The sequence below is a fragment of the Sphaerodactylus townsendi genome, linkage group LG12, assembly GCF_021028975.2.
Source record: "Sphaerodactylus townsendi isolate TG3544 linkage group LG12, MPM_Stown_v2.3, whole genome shotgun sequence".
Classification (NCBI taxonomy): domain Eukaryota; kingdom Metazoa; phylum Chordata; class Lepidosauria; order Squamata; family Sphaerodactylidae; genus Sphaerodactylus; species Sphaerodactylus townsendi.
The window spans coordinates 32,765,271-32,778,971 of record NC_059436.1 but is presented as its reverse complement, the minus strand read 5'-3'; the positions used below and the strand labels follow the sequence as shown (position 1 = coordinate 32,778,971).

At 46.1% G+C, this 13,701-nt stretch overlaps 1 protein-coding gene across 1 annotated transcript in view; it reads right to left on the bottom strand.

Annotated features, from left to right (window-relative positions):
• ADGRD2 (adhesion G protein-coupled receptor D2) overlaps nt 1-11,761 on the bottom strand; it is a 74,906-nt gene extending 63,145 nt beyond the window's left edge. Inside the window, exons 1-2 of the mRNA XM_048512127.1 lie at nt 11,500-11,761; nt 11,204-11,335 (exon numbers count right to left, since the gene is read on the bottom strand). Of these exons, the coding sequence (XP_048368084.1) occupies nt 11,204-11,335; nt 11,500-11,761 (394 nt within the window). The remainder of the gene's footprint in view (nt 1-11,203; nt 11,336-11,499) is intronic.
• Nucleotides 11,762-13,701: the final 1,940 nt, after the last annotated feature.

The window sequence follows — 13,701 nt, the reverse complement described above, 5'->3', positions numbered from 1 at the left end:
CCAGTAAGGGGAAAGTGGGCTGTAAATCCATAAACAAACCAACCAGCAAACAAACATCCAAGACAAATGGCAACAAAAACATCTCTTACTTCCCCTGCATGAAAAGCAGATAAGCAGCTTCTCCGGGGCTGCATCTGCACATTGTTGTGTGTTGTTATGCTATAGCAATAATTTACTGTTGGATTGCCTGTTGGGGACAAGAGAATACTGCTATGGATAATTGCAACAGCCAACAATGTGCGGATGCCGCCATAGCCTTTTTATTTAAAATATTTAAACCCCACCTTATCTCTGCAAACTCAAAACAAAACAAAACAAAAACAGTAGAAGCAGCAGGATCTGGTTTCCCAACAAGCTAAAACCCATGCAGAATTAAAGCAGAGTTACAAACCAGTAGACAGAGTTAAGACAGCTAGAACAGTTTGTGTTTCTAAAGTGCTGTCAAGTCATAGCTGACGCATGGCACCCCCTCAAGAGGTTTTCAAGGCAAGAGAGGAACAGAATGGTTTTTTCACTGACTGCATAGCAACCCTGGACTTCTGTGTGGCCTCCCATCCAAGTACGAATGAGGGCCAAACCTCCAAGATGTGACAAGATCAGACTAGCCTTGAAATGTCCTGTAGAACAGAACAGTCTTACACAGGTTCCTGAATGTAGCACATGAAGTCACCCACCATACTCATCCCGATGGGCTATATCAGAGGAAAGGACGGCCAAATAGACCATCCTATGTCCTTTTCAGGATCAAGATGACAACACATTTGAGAATTCATCTGCCATTTCTTGGACAGTCTTTGTTCTAGAATGCTCTGCTTGGGTTCTAGTGCTTCGGGGACAGAACTAGGTAGGCACCAAGGCCCAAGCAGAGCATTCTAGAACAAAGACAGTCCAGGAAATGGGGAATAGATTCTCAAATCTGGTGTCATCTTTATCCTGAAAAGGATATAGGTCCATGGTGGCGAACCTTTGACACTCCAGATGTTATGGACTACAATTCCCATCAGCCCCTTCCAGCATGGCCAATTGACCATGCTGGCAGGGCTGATGGGAATTGTAGTCCATAACATCTGGAGTGCCAAAGGTTCGCCACCACTGATATAGGTGAAGCTACTACCAGGAGAAGGCTGTTGGAGGAATGCAACGGGTGCATGGGAGCATACTGGGAGATACTGTTTGGGAAGTATGTGGGCTCCAGCCCATGAAAGGCTTAAAGATGATAATTGGGCACTTAGGTCTGGAAGCAAACAGGCAACCAAGACAGTTGGTGCAGCACTGTTGCTATATGTTCCAAGCAGCAATTGAAGTTTTTAAGATATTCTCAAAGGCAGCTTCCCAAATAGCACATTACAGTAGCCCAGTGTGGCTACTGTGGATCACCACAGTAGCCCAGTGTGGTAATGTGGATCACCTCACTAGATCAGCAGAAGCTAAACAAGGGGCTAACTTATAAGTCAGATGTAACTAAAAGAAGACAGTTCTCACAAAACCACTGCCCTGCTTATGCGTTGTCAAGGCTGCGTCTGGATGGATCCCCTTCCAGCTTGATCTACCAGAGAGAGTTTAACCTTATCTAAGCCTGATACATTTCAGTTGCTGCTCCCTCCATTGAACAGTCTCATGATACACTGAATAAGACAAACATTTTGCAGAGTGAAGTGTTGTTCTTCAGAGGCTAGGTTTGCAGTACAGAGAAATAGCAAAACCTACAAATTATCAGCACCACGAGCTGGAATAAAATCAGGAGGGAATGAAAAGAAACAAACAAACAGAATACCCCATTTCTGGGCATTTTTTCCATCTCTCACCATTACCTTCTGAAAAGATTTCTCAAGGTGCACACGTTTATCATGTTAACCACTAGATGGTACCACTGCCCTAAATTCAGTCTCAAAAAGTTAAGATACAAATATTGACCAAGGTCTTGCATTGTAATGTCAAACAAGCCTATAATCTAGCTCTGAAGGGGTTAAAAATTGGTTTTGGAAGTAAAGCACAAAGAGCTATGAAAAGTGATATTGACTGATCCCCACGATGCAGGAATCAAATGTGGCTGACTGTGAGTGCAACTTTAAAAATTATGTGGCACCTACTGAAACCCTGTTTCTATAAAGGTTCCTATAAAGGTTAGGGTCGCTGTGGCTACTTACCTCTTTGGGCAGTGACACAGGAAGAGCCAATTTCAATTACAAGGTACTGGAGCCTCTAACAATTACCTCTACTCATGCTGAGTGGTGCACAGTTCCAGTCAAGACCCCCAAACTCTGTTAGTCAATCTGGGTGTATGAAATAGCTTGCAGTCGCAGAAAAATACTGCATGGATGCAAATGACAGCAGATGGCGCTAGAACTGTGACAAAAGCACACTTGAAGCAGACTTACCTGCACATCTGCAAGAGAGCCAACCATATACCTGGGAGGATAGAAAGAGTGGCAACACCATTACTAGAAGGTAAAATAATAATTGTAGGACATCTGCTAAGTTGTCATGGACCAAGAGGGAAATAAAGCCGTTGTCCCTTCTAGCAAAAACCTGCTGTTTCGTTTTCCCCAGACTCTCAACCACCAACTGCTCTGCCGTTTGGATGCCAATCCAATTCTGATGCTTGTAATTCACCCCAGGGACTGTAGTTTAACTTCATCAAGTGAAGAGAAAGGGGAGGGAAGTAGGAAAAAAAAAGAATAAGAGAGCATCTGGCAGCCACATCATATCCTTTTGCTATCATATGCTGCTAGTAAGGAAGTCTGTGATCCCCAACCCATCCATCCACCCAGGAAAATTACTGAAGGAAGATACAGCACGAGGCAAATACCTTGGCTGAGAGGTAGTGGAGGAGGAAAAAGGATACATGTAACTAGAGATCAGTTGATTACCTTGGCCTATGGAGAGGAACAGAAAAGTATGTAGAAGCGTGTAGAACAGTGGTTCTCAACCTGTGGGTCATGACCCCTTTGGGGGTCGAATGACCCTTTCACAGGGGTCGCCTAAGACTCTCTGCATCAGTGTTCTCCATCTGTAAAATGGATAAAGGTTAGGGTTGGGGGTCACCACAACATGAGGAACTGTATTAAAGGGTCGCAGAATTAGGAATGTTGAGAACCACTGATGTAGAAGGTTTTGAGTTGAATCCCAGCCATCAGGATCTCTGCAAGTACTGTCCACTTAAATCAACAATACTTGATTAGATAGTCTGCCTCATCCTAAGGCAGCATCCTATGCAAAGAGCCATATTTTCTTTTTCTGGGAGGGAAGAAACTGGGAAAGATCCTGCTAGTTAGCAGGAGCTGAGCAACATCTTGCTGAATTCACTCTCCTCTAGGCACATCAGTATAGAAAGCCTGGGAATGCCAAGAGGTGCAAGCCAAATTAATCTTGCCCTTCTTCAGCTATTAGGCTGGGCTAGTGGAGAGAGAAGACCTGCTAGGCGATAGAGAAGAAGAAGTAGAAGAGTTTGGATTTATACACCACTTTTGTCTCCTGTAAGGAGACTCAAGGTGGCTTAAAAGCTCCTTTCCCTTCCTCTCCCCGCAACAGACACCCCGTGAGATAGATGGGGCTGAGAGTTTTCTGGAAAACTGCGACTAGCCCAAGGTCACCCAGCAGGAATGTAGGAGTGTGGAAACACATCTGGTTCACCAGACAAGCCTCTGCCACTCAAGTAGAGGAGTGGGGAATCAATCTTGGAATAGTGGTTAAGAGCAGGTGTACTTTAATCTGGAAGAACCGGTTTTGATTCCCCGCTCTGCCACTTGAACTGTGGAGGTGAACCAGATTAGCTTGTGCACTCCAACACATGCCAGCTGGGTGACCTTGGGCTAGTGTTGGGTGACCTTGGGCTAGTGCTAGTTCACAGTTCTTCGGAGCTCTCTCAGCCCCACCAACCTCACAGGGTGTTTGTTGTGGGGGTGGGGGAAAAGGAGATTGTCAGCCCCTTTGAGCCTCCTTTCAGGAGAGAAAGGAGGGATATAAATCCAATCTGTTCTTCTTCCAGATTAGAACCCCCCTCTTAACCACTACACCACGCTGGCTCCCCTTCCTGTCTTGTTTGCTGTTGCATTTGGTTTGTGTGTGTGTTAGCTGTTTTGGGTTTCCATTGAGGAGAAAAACAGAATATACATATACTACATAAATTAAAAGCAGGACTCCCTGGCGCTGGTTGACTTCTCCCAAGTTCAGTACTATGTGGGGCTCCCAGCTTGCCCCCCTCAACTTTAGAAAGGGGAGGTCTGCTTGGGCATCTGAAAATGTGATCCGCAAAATCAGCAGGACATTTGCAGAAGGAATTGCTTCAGTGCAGCCCACGCTGTGCTTGAACAAAGTTTCCTCCAGAGACCAGGAGTGACCCCAGACCCACCATTCAGTGATTAGAAAAGTCATCCCACATCACAGGGAAAGAAAACTAGTTGCCAGAATCCACACAGAGAGATGCTGCGTGTTGCTAGGGGTCAATGCCTAAAGATACCTGGTACCAAGGTGATCTTTGTCTCAGGTGCAGGTGCCTTGCTGGAGCCCCTAGTAATTAGGCCCACACTTCTGCAGCTCTGAGACTTTGGGTTAAGCAACTCATTTAGTGGGCAGCCTGCTGTTATTGCCAAAATGCCCGCTTTTCAGCACTTGGTAGCTGAAAGGCACTTGTTAAATCCACTATGCTTGTTAAACCATTATGCACTTTCCACCTGTAAATCACAAAGGCTGGTTTCAGAGGCCACCATGTCAGTCACCCCAACCACCTCCAAGCATGCTCTTGAGAGGAGAAACTGCAGAGCTCATAGCTCTTGGATCTTCGCTACAGCTGCCTCAACATTCCCAGAAAACTTGTACAAAGTTATGCAGCTTGTCACCCAGATCAGTCCAGATACTGTTTTGCTCTAGGGATACTTTTAATGTTATATTAAGTATAGACCCCTTTCAAGCACTGGATCATTATCCCTGGGATGATGTCACATCATGATGTGTCCTAGGCAGACTTTGTTTACAGGGTGGTTTGCCATTTCCTCTCCCAGTTATCTACACTTTATGCCCAGCAAGCTGGGTACTTCTTTTACTGACCTCAGAAGGATGGAAGGCTGAATCAACCTCGAGCCAGCTACCTGGGCTCCAACAAAGGATGTGAGCAGAACCTGGACTGCAGTGCAGTTTACCACAAGGACGTCTTTTTAAAAATTCCCCCAGCTAGTTAAACTAAACACCTCATTGGTTTAAAGCCACTGTAGTGTAGATCTTCACTGTTCAGTTAAGGTGAGGTCAATAGAGGCCAGTGATTTAAGAACTGAAGTCTAGGTGCTGACACATCCCCAAAGCTGTATAAAAAGGCAAAATAAAACCTGATATTAGAGGATTTACCTTTGGAATAAACAGGTAGCCATCACTCACATAGTTGCTGTCCAGCAGAATATAAAATCAGGGGTATGTCTGAGGAGAGCACCTACTTCATTCAAGATTCCAGAAACAATCCCTGTGTGGTGTAGTGGTTAAGAGCAGGTGGACTCTAATCTGGAAAATGAGGTTTTATTTCCTGCTCCTCCACCTGAGCAGCAGACTCTTATCTGGTGAATCAGATTTATTTTCCCACTCCTACATTCCAGCTGGGTGACCTTGGACTAGACACAGTTCATTCAGAACTCTCTCAGCTCCACCTGACTTACCTCACAAGGTGTCTGTTGTGGGAAGAAGACGGGAAAAGCGTTTTTAAGCCCCTTTGAGTCTTCTTACAGGAGATTTAAAAAGGGGGGGGGGTATAACCAGTGGTGGGATTCAAATAATTTAACAACCGGTTCTGGTGGTGGGATTTAATTAATTTAACAACTGGTTGTTTACAAGCACCATTTTAACAACCGGTTCTGCCGAAGTGGTACAAACCTGCTGAATCCCACCACTGGGTATAACTCCAAACTCTTCTTCTTCTTCTTTATCTCCAACTAAACAGTTAAAGTAATAGGTTGTATAAAAGACTTTGACTTGAAGTCCTCGAGAGCCTCTGCAAGTCAGAGTAGACAATATTGATTGGATAGACCAATGATCTGACTCAGTGTGGCATCTTCCTGCATTCATACTCACAATCCAACCCTCTGGAGTTGCAGAGCACCTTGGGAACACTGCATCGAGAAGGTTCATTACATTCTTTGTCACAGCGCCCTTACTGAGCCTGATGAGGGTTGCAATTGTAATTTCTACCACAGCAAAAACAGCATATTTATAAACTATTGATATCCCACCTACTAACTGGGAAGGTTTTTGAGGCAGCTTACCAAATGTCAAAATGTAAATACAAAAACACAACAAAGAAGCACAAAATAATATTAACACTTAATGAAGATTTTGAGCCAACAGCAAAAATCACGACCTTAAGCACCAAAAGCCAGCTACAGACACGCCTTTAAACTGACACCCCAGACAACTATGGAGAGAAACATTCAGGGCTCCTCTCATATGATTTCTTCTTGTTAATGTATTCTGTCCTTGGGGCTGAATTTCAACAGGGAGCTCTGTATGTGACCCCATGCAGTATCCATCCACTCAAGCATGTTACTCTACCACCACAATACTAAAATTCCTTCTATTTTACTTCCACAAACAACAATCCTAAGCACAGTTGGGAGAAAGCATTCCTTAATGCAGATTTACTTCTGAGTAAAGACACGTAGGTTCATTTTACAAAAAAAAAATGTATCGCAAGTTCGCTGAAAGCATTGCAAGGGATACAAACATTGGTTTTGTTGGCTCCTTAATATATCACCAAAAATGGGTATTAAATTGGTCTGAATGTATAAATTTAAAGTGTATTTTTGTAATTTTAAAATTAATATTTTTGTATGTAAACCCCTTTGATCACCTGGTCAATTACTGTCATAAATACTGCAACTGCTCCCTAATTTGGGGCTCAGAGATCAGCTAAGGGGAGACGTATCAACAGTAATTATGCATCATAGTTTAATGCAGGGGTGCCCGACTCTGGTGCCTCAGATGTTCATGACTACGATTCCCATCTGTCCCTGCCAGCATGGCCAATTGGCTGATGGGAATCCTAGTCCATGAACATCTGGGGCGCCAGAGTCAGACACCCCTGGTTTAATGCAACCTCCATGTTCAGAGGCAGTATACCAATGAATACTAGATGCTGCAGTTAAACAACATGAAAAGGCTATTATCTTCATCTCACTGCTTGTGGGGTTCACAGAGGCACCTGTCTGGCCATTGCTAGAAACAGGATGCTGGAATAAGTGGATGTTTTATTTGATTTATACCTTGTAGGCTTAGAATGGCTTGCAGGTTTTTTAATGCAAATACAGACAGACAAATAGATAGACCCCCCCCCCCCCCGGGGGGAGGGCGGGGCTCACACCTTAAGTAGCTAAATGTTTTGAGCAATGAGTTCGAATGAAATAAAAATGACTTCTACAGACCAAAATGTTCATAAAACAAACAAAACATCCACAGTATACCAGCTCCAACAGCCTCTATAAGCTCAGCATTTTCTGCCTGGTACGTAGCTTTTTGCAAGAAAAAGTGCTGCCAAGTGTGTAAACTGGGTAGGGAGCACAGCAGAGTTCCAGATGGGACTGCACTGGAGCTGCTGGAACTTTGCCCAAAAAAAGCCAGATCTTGGAATTCTCCTCCTATCCTGAAGCAAAACCCACAGGCAACGGCATCAGTTGGAAAAGATATTACAGATTGGGCTTGGCTGGCAGCAGGTGTGTTCCTGTGATTAAAGAGTGCAATTCTGCAAGTTCTTACTTGGAAGTAAAATAAAACAAATTCACTTCTGAATACGTATGCAATGCTGTGTTGAAGATCATCCATAGAATAAGGTAAAAATATTATATTTTCTGTTGTTGGACCCTGGCGGCCCTCTAGAACATGCCCTCTACACACACAAACACACATACACAAAGTTGTCTTCTTTGGCATAAATGTCTACCCAGTTGAAATAGAGACATCCATGATTAGTCATTGTAAAAATCAAGGTCACGAACTGAGGGCAACCAAAATCACTTCTGGATTGATGGGTGGATTCGTTGTCTGGCTGGGGAATCTTTCCTTTTTGGGGAAGCAGCTCCACATGGAAGGACACCTTCCATCCTGAGACTCCAGGAGAGCACAAATAGTGGCAGGGAAGCATATTGGAGGAATTGAGCCAGGGACGTAGGTATAGATTTTTTTATGGGGGGGTTTGGGGTGGGGCCACACCCCCACCAGCCCCAGGGCATGGCCACGCCTCCCCAAGCCCCACCCATGGTCTAGCGCTTATAAAAGCAGCTCTCCGAGGTCGGGGATGGCAGACTCCCCTGCCCTCCCCTGCCCTCCCCTGCCCCTCCCCTCTGGGCTGAGGCATAGAGGGAAAATGGAGCCTGGTGCAAAATCTGAGTTTTGCGCCCACCCCCGCCCCCCGGGGCAGCCGCTGTGATGCAGGAATCCACCCCCAAACAGCATCACTTTCAATGGTGTTTAAACTAGATCCACCTAAAAGGGAGAATCTGGGGTCCCTAGTTCAACAACATTGAAAGTGATGCTGTTTGGGGGTGGATTATCCCCCACCCTGAAACAGCATCACTTTCAAAATGGTGAAGCGGTTAAGAGCAGGTGCATTCTAATCTGGAGGAACCAGGTTTGATTCCCTGATCTGCCACTTGAGCTGTGGAGGCTTATCTGGGGAATTCAGATTAGCCTGTGCACTCCCACACACGCCAGCTGGGTGACCTTGGGCTAGTCACAGCTTTTCGGAGCTCTCTCAGCCTCACCCACCTCACAGGGTATTTGTTGTGAGGGAGCAAGGGCAAGGAGATTGTAAGCCCCTTTGAGTCTCCTACAGGAGAGAAAGGGGGGATATAAATCCTACTCTTCTTCTCAACTGAGGAACTCAGATTCTCCCTTTAAATCCATGCCAAAGGGGGTGGATTTAAAAGGAGAATCTGGGGAAATTTGGGGGGTGCCTGCTGTCAGGGGTGCAATGGTTAATCTAGAAGCACCAAACTTTCAGGGTATCTTTAGGAGTCTCTCCTAATGATACCACCCAGGTTTGGTGAAGTTTGGTTCAGGGGGTTCAAAGTTATGGACCCTCAAAGGCATAGCCCCATCTCCTAAGCTCCCATTGGAAACAATGGGGGATGGGGGCACCCCCTTTGGGAGTCCATAGCTTTGGACTCCCTGGACCAAACGTCACAAAACCTGGGTGGTATCAATAAGAGACTCTCCTGATAACACATCCCAGGTTTGGTGAAGTTTGGTTCAGGGGGTCCAAAGTTATGGACCCTCAAAGGTGTAGTCCCCATCTTCTATTAGTTCCCATTGGAAACAATGGAGGATGGGGGCATCCCCTTTGGGAGTCCATAACTTTGGACCCCCTGAACCAAACCTCACCAAACCCGAGTAGTATCATCAGGAGAGTCCCCCAAACAATCTCTGAAAGTCTGGTGCTGCTAGCCCAAACACTGCGCCCCCTGCAGACCAAAAACCGAAAAAGCACTAAAACATTTTAAAAACCCACAAACGGGTGGGCGGAGCTTCGGACATGAATGGGGGGGGGGTTCAAACCCGAGGGAAAACCCCCCCCCTTACCTACATGCATGAATTGAGCATCTTGGTGGGCATCATGTGCCCATACAAGAATTAGCCTTCCATCTCTTCTTTCTCCAAGACCAGAAAATGTAAGGAGCTAACTAGGAGTGGGCACAGTTATGGCATTTGAAGATCTACCTGCACAATAACATTATGACTTATATAGAGATCCAGCAGTGACTTTGCCTTGTTCCAGATCAGTTTTAGGCTCAGCTTTCAGGGATGACTAGCCACAGTTCCAAAAACAGCAATTTGCTAATCTACCATATCACAACTAAATGAAACCGATTGTGCTCCTGTCGATCAGAGGAGAGGAAACAAATGCCACATCAAGTCCGCTTACAATTCTATGAAATCTTACCTGGGAGAAAGTCTTGCTGAATTTATTGGGGTTTATTTCCAAGAAAACAGGCTTGGGCTAGTCACAGTTCTTCAGAACTCTCTCAGCCCCACCCACGGGTTGTTTGTTGTGAGGAAGGAAAGGAGTTTGTAAGCCCCTTTGAATCTCCTTATAGGAGAGAAAGGGGGGATATAAATCCATCCCCCTCCTTTTCTTCCTCCTCTTCTTCTTACCTGCCATACCTTAGATGTGCCACTGTGGATAGCCTCCTGGCTTTGGAAGCTTTCGATTTGCCATGACATATGAATTTGAGTACCTGTGCCAACAAGTCCAGTTGGATTACTTCCCACAACCTGGAATCCCAAATCTATGCTTTAATCCTGCTAATAAAATCCTGACTTGTGGGGAAGAAACAAACTCCACTTAGCACAGGGGTCTGCATTAGACATCACTGTTAATTGGACGTTTACTGACAGTGAAAGAGTTCCATCTCCCTCGTGCCATGCAAAGGGAAAGGGGAGGAGTGAGGCACTGTCTAAACCTGGCAACCAGTCAGGTTCAAGACCTCTGCAGACAGATTGCTTTGTCTGTGACATCTGAGTAATGCTCCGGATTAACCTGCTTCACCCCAAGAAGGGACACTGGACGACCTTGGAAAAAGTTTCTCTTTCTTCACTAAGTTACTGGTAAAGTAACACTGGCCTACCTCATGGGGATATTAAAAAGGTGTCTCTAATAAAGATGATAAATCACTTCGCAAAATGAGAGTGCCGTTGTTTGTGATGGCTCACTTTAGAAATAATATCCTAATGTTAATAGCACTTCACCAATGAAATCAGTAACGGGATTGGGGTCCCTCATAAGAGGTGTTTAGGCAGACACTGTACAGTCACTTATTGGGGATGCACTGGCTTTTGATTCCCTGCATTGAACAGGTGGTTAGACTAGATAGCTTAAACCAACTCTATGATTCTGTTCTTAGAATACAGTCACGCCTTTTGTAGAGGGGCAATGCCTCAGCAATAAAGCACCTGCTTTTGATAGAAAAGGCCCAGGTTCAGAGGTGGGATCCAACCAGTTCTCACCACTTCTCTAGAAGTGGTTACTAATTTTTTTCTGAGTGCCGAGAAGGGGTTACTAAAGCAACCTCCCTGCCCAATAGGGACTGGAGGTACGTGTGTGCGGCGGCGCCACTATTTGAATCCCACCACCATCGGAACCTGTTATTAAAATGTTTGGATCCCGCCACTGCCCAGGTTCAATCTGACACCCCCAATTAAAGGTCTTCTGGTAGCAAAAATTGAGAAAGACCTTTCTGACGGTCTATCCAGAGGGCTCCAGCGGCCAGGGACAGCACTGTTCCCGTGCTGCCACACCACCTCCAGAGGGCTTCCAAGCAGTGCAGCAAAATCTGGCAGCAAAAACTGGGAAATCCTCGACCACCTGAAAGTCCTCCAGAGGGCAAAAGGGACAAAGGTGGTGCAAATCTGTGGCCTGCACCAGGGCGTTCCTGGCTCAAAAGTCAGTTCCACTCCCAGCAGGGCTGGAGCGAGGGAGAACTGTGCCCGGGGCATGCATGTGCCCTGCTCCCCACGCCACGCCCCCACCTGCCCCCGCCAAGCCCCGTAATGCCCTCGCCATGTCCCAGAACACCACCGCACCGGTGCACGTCCAGTGCATCACACCCCACGTCCCCTTGGCGCTATGCCACTGACTCCCAGGAATGCCTCTAGCCTGCCCACAGCTCCACCGGCGCAGCTTGGTGCAGGCCCTTTTGGGTTGAGTACTGCAGAGTTCTATATTGCCTGCCCCCTCCCTGCTTGCTCTCCGCACCAGTGTCAGTGCCACCAACAGCTGACTCGCCCCCATCAGGAGTGAGCTGCCCACATTAAGCCATGGAGAGCTGCCACCAGTCAGCATGAAAATTATGGTCTCAACCAGCCTGATGCCTGTGTTACACACATCACATTTCTCTCTGTGATACACCTCTGAAGATGCCAGCCACAGACGCAGGCGAAATGTTAGGAACAAGATCTACCAGACCACGGCCACACAGCCCGGAAAGCCCACAACAACCAGTTTAGCAAGATACTTTCAGGCAGGATACATCCGCATATAAAGCTTTTCTCAGAGTTACTTCTGCTGCCACCCAATATACCCAATATACATTAATCATACAGAGTTCTCCTAACCTCATCATACTTACTATGGGTCAGCTAAAGAAAAGCTTAACTTGTGGGACATGCACACCTCAGTATATAGCAGAAGAGAGAAAAGAAAGTGACATTTTAAAAAAGAAAAGCAATCCGAGTAACCCCCACAAACTTTCCCCGTCTTTTGCTCTAGACTGGATCCCAGTGCATGTTTACTCTCTCAAGAGCTCCATATGCCTTTGGCTCTGAAACCAGGACTAATCCTCTCCTTGTTCCCTCGGCAGCTTCTAATAGATTTCTCGGGGAGCCTGCAAATTGTTCCCAACCTTTACTGTGCATTAGGAGTCAAATCCCTACAGAAGGGGAAGGTCAGCTTGGAGGTGCTGCAGTCCACCATAAGACAACGCTTAGGTTACTTGTGCCCCACTTGCTGGAGGTCTAATTCAGCCAATTAGACGCTGGCTCCCTGCTTGCCACATTCCTGCTCAGGGCCATTTGTTTGTAGACATTCCTCAGGACAAGACTTCAAGTGCACTGAGCGCAGCAACAAGCTGGGGTCCACATGCAAGATTTATACTCAATTTTCTGCCTGAAGAGGCAACTGTCACTCATGCCTGAACTTTAAAGATTATGCATAACCTGATGAGATGTATCAGTCAAGGTAGTTTTGGACAACTTAGACATCTCACTAGGCAGCAACTACTCACCTCCACTAGTTGCAAACATGCCACTTCAGTCAGTGTCGAAGCAACTCTATTACCATGAAATTCAGCTGGCCGTCAGGTTCCGTGTTGCAGAAGCACACCTGGATTTCACTTAAGGAGGAACTACCTGTCGCTGTCCCCCAAAACTTGGGAGGAAGAAGAAGAAGATGAAGAGTTCGATTTATATCCCCCCTTTCTCTCCAGTAGGAGACTCAAAGGGGCTTACAAACTCCTTTCCCTTCCCCCCTCACAACAAACATCCTGTGAGGTGGGTGGGGCTGAGAGAGTGCAGAAGAACTGTGCCTAGCCCAAGGTCACCCAGCTGGCGTGTGTTGGGAATGTACAGGCTAATCTGAATTCCCCAGATAAGCCTCCACAGCTCAGGCAGCAGAGCGGGGAATCAAACCCGGTTCCTCCAGATTAGAATACACCTGTTCTTAACCTCTACGCCACTGCTGGGAAGGGATCTCTGCTTCAGTTGAATCCCACTCTTCCTCTGAAATAGCATATGCAATTTTATCCTCTCCTCCATTTTACCCTCCCTGACAACCCAGTCAAGTAAATCAGCCCAAGACAGCGAGAGACCAGTGAGCTTCTCTATTGGGGGATTTGAACCCAAGTCCTCCCCAGTCCTAATTCTGCACAACAGCATAATCCGATCTTTAACTGTGATTTGGAACTCTTCGCCAGCTTTAACTGAATGTTACAGCCATTTAAAAACCTCTAGAGAGCAAATATGCACATAAATGGTGTGCAGTGAAAAATATTTAAGAGGGGAGGCAGAGTACTTTTTGCAGTGGAGCAGCCATGAAAAATATGAAGATTCACTAGAGGAAGATGTTCATGCCCTTGGAGGGATGGAATACAAGAGGGCCTCATCTCTTTTATGCCAGATCTCTTACAAGCATCTGAAACTCTTAAAGGGGCCATAATCAGAGAATAATATAGAAGC